Source organism: Engraulis encrasicolus, chromosome 20, assembly GCF_034702125.1.
Source record: "Engraulis encrasicolus isolate BLACKSEA-1 chromosome 20, IST_EnEncr_1.0, whole genome shotgun sequence".
Classification (NCBI taxonomy): domain Eukaryota; kingdom Metazoa; phylum Chordata; class Actinopteri; order Clupeiformes; family Engraulidae; genus Engraulis; species Engraulis encrasicolus.
The window spans coordinates 19,720,078-19,722,577 of record NC_085876.1 but is presented as its reverse complement, the minus strand read 5'-3'; the positions used below and the strand labels follow the sequence as shown (position 1 = coordinate 19,722,577).

Below are 2,500 nucleotides of genomic sequence, written 5' to 3'. Positions count from 1 at the left end.
AATTAATTATTAACTCCTGCTTTTTTATGTTCAGAGTTAAAGTGATTTGTTGTCAAAGGTGCTAAAAGTAAAAGTGTAAAAAAAGAAACCGTTTTCTTCAAACACATATTATTGAGTAACCAATAGAACACTGTACTTGTCTTGCTATCAGCTGAGTGGATATAGTTTGTGCTGGGTCTTTGTTCGATTTTTTGTGTTTTTTCAGAGGCAACACATTCTATCTCATTATGAGAGGGCCAAAATAATTGCCCGATTGTACGTATGGCCACAGATTGTACACATACATTATATGTTTTCATTTGTTCCAACCTCATGGTGGGACAAATATTTTGCCAAACCTGGGCCAGATCTGGCCCGCAGGCCGCTATTCATTTGGAGACCGTTAGTTGCCCAACAACACCTTTTCTCCCGCCTCACCTTATCGTACTCGTTCTCCAGCCGAGTGGCTCTCACTCAGCCAGTGTGAGAGGTGTACCTAAAGTGGATGCGCTAATGGACTGAGAGAGTGAGTTGCTAAAGCACTCGTGTGGAATTAAGTGGGCAATGCGGAACTGCCGCCCGCCCGCCCGTATACACGCTAATCTCTCAGATGGAGTCAGTCGACACTCGGGCAAGGGTGGTGAGAGGGGGTGGGGGGTGGGGGATGGGGGTGGGTTAGTCGTTAAGTCATGTTGCAAATTAATGTATACATACACAATTCACATAATGCCCCACCCCCACCCTAGAATATGCGAGAGAATGCTATGGGGTGTTAAAGCCACGGGGCAAATTAATGCACTCTCTCTCTCTCACACACACACACACGCATACACACACACACACACACACACCATGTTATGGCCCACCCCAAACCCTGCAGTCAACCGGATCACACCGCACTCTTGATTAAAAGGTGCCAAACATAAACAAAAACTTTGTAAAATAGAAAGAAAAATGTCTGCACACTTAAATCCCCTTTGTGTTCTTTTTAATAGGCCAAGTCTTCGGTCTACTGACCTTCCTCAGGGCTCAGTTAGCACCCCAAACCCTGCCCCAGAGTATGCATGACAATTCTATGCCAAATATAACAAAGACAGTAAACGTAACACATACAGTATACTGTCCACTGCCCACCCTCATGGCATGTCAGGATTGTAAAAAAAGTCCATCCACAGATGCAAAACAATCCCTTACACTTACACACATACACACAAACTCTAAAGCAATTATAGATTATAGATTATATAATATGAATATATCTGTACACTCCCTAACCAGTGTGCCCTTACACATATAAAAAAACACACAGATAAAATAGCAAAGACACACATGTTGGGTACATGCACAAAGCATGATCACATACACACAGACACAGACAGATACAGATACAGATACAGACACAGACACAGATACAGAGACAGACACAGGCACCGAAACACACACACACACACACACACACACACACACACACACACACACACACACACACACACACACACACACACACACACACACACACACACACACACACACACACACACACACACACACACACACACACACACACGCAAAATAAATAAAATAAAGGAAAGAAACTTACATTGGAAGTAAAGCTCCTCGTCTCCCTCCTGGTTGGCCTTGCTGTAGCCACATTGTCTGTGTGCCGCGCCAAGAAGAAAAGAGAAGACACACACACACACACACACACACACACACACACACACACACACACACACACACAGACACGCACACACACACACACCAGAGAGGTGATGAATCATCTCTTAAAACGAGCCATAGTGTACAATCAGTTCTCTGAGGCAACAGGGAACAGCACTGCCATCTGCGTGTCGCTCTGCCGTGTCGCTGTCTTTTGTTCCCGTGTACCCGTCGCCTGATGAAAGGCCTCCGCTACAATACGATACACGCCAACATTTTACTCACAGGCATTGAACTCGCAGATATTCTACTCGCTGGCATGGCGTTTTACTCACAGACAAGGCTCTGGCATGTGGTGTGGTGTGGTGAGAAATTGTGTGGTGTGGTGTGGTGTTAAGTGCTGTGGCACTCAGGGTAATTGTGCAGTAACTACAATACCTAATACCAAGACTTTGGAGGTATTTTTTCCGCAGTTTCAATGATGGCATAGCTACTGCACTTAGCCTTTGTAGGGCACTATGGGCTTGAAAAAGCTGAACAAGTAAAGGTTGCTTGTACGCTGCCTCATACTTGCTTGGGTAACACTTTACTTGACGCCGGTGTCATAAGCATGTCATTACAGTGTCATAATAGTGTCATGATAGTGTTATGCACGTGTCATAAACATTTGCTATACCCCAATGTCACTTATGGCCAACAGTCATAAAATGTTTATGACATGGACAAAATGTTTATGACACGTGCATAACACTATTGTGACACTATTATGACACTGTAATGACATGCTTATGACACCGGCGTCAAGTAAAGTGTTACCCTTGCTTGTACGCCGAGATATACATAGCCTACACACAAACACACA

The 2,500-nt window shown here is 44.3% G+C and overlaps 1 protein-coding gene across 1 annotated transcript in view; it reads right to left on the bottom strand.

The window, feature by feature from the left end:
- LOC134436829 (ephrin type-A receptor 7) overlaps positions 1-2,500 on the bottom strand; it is a 309,492-nt gene that overhangs the window by 47,448 nt on the left and 259,544 nt on the right. The window contains exon 10 of the mRNA XM_063186179.1: positions 1,580-1,635. Coding sequence (XP_063042249.1) covers positions 1,580-1,635 — 56 coding nt within the window. The remainder of the gene's footprint in view (positions 1-1,579; positions 1,636-2,500) is intronic.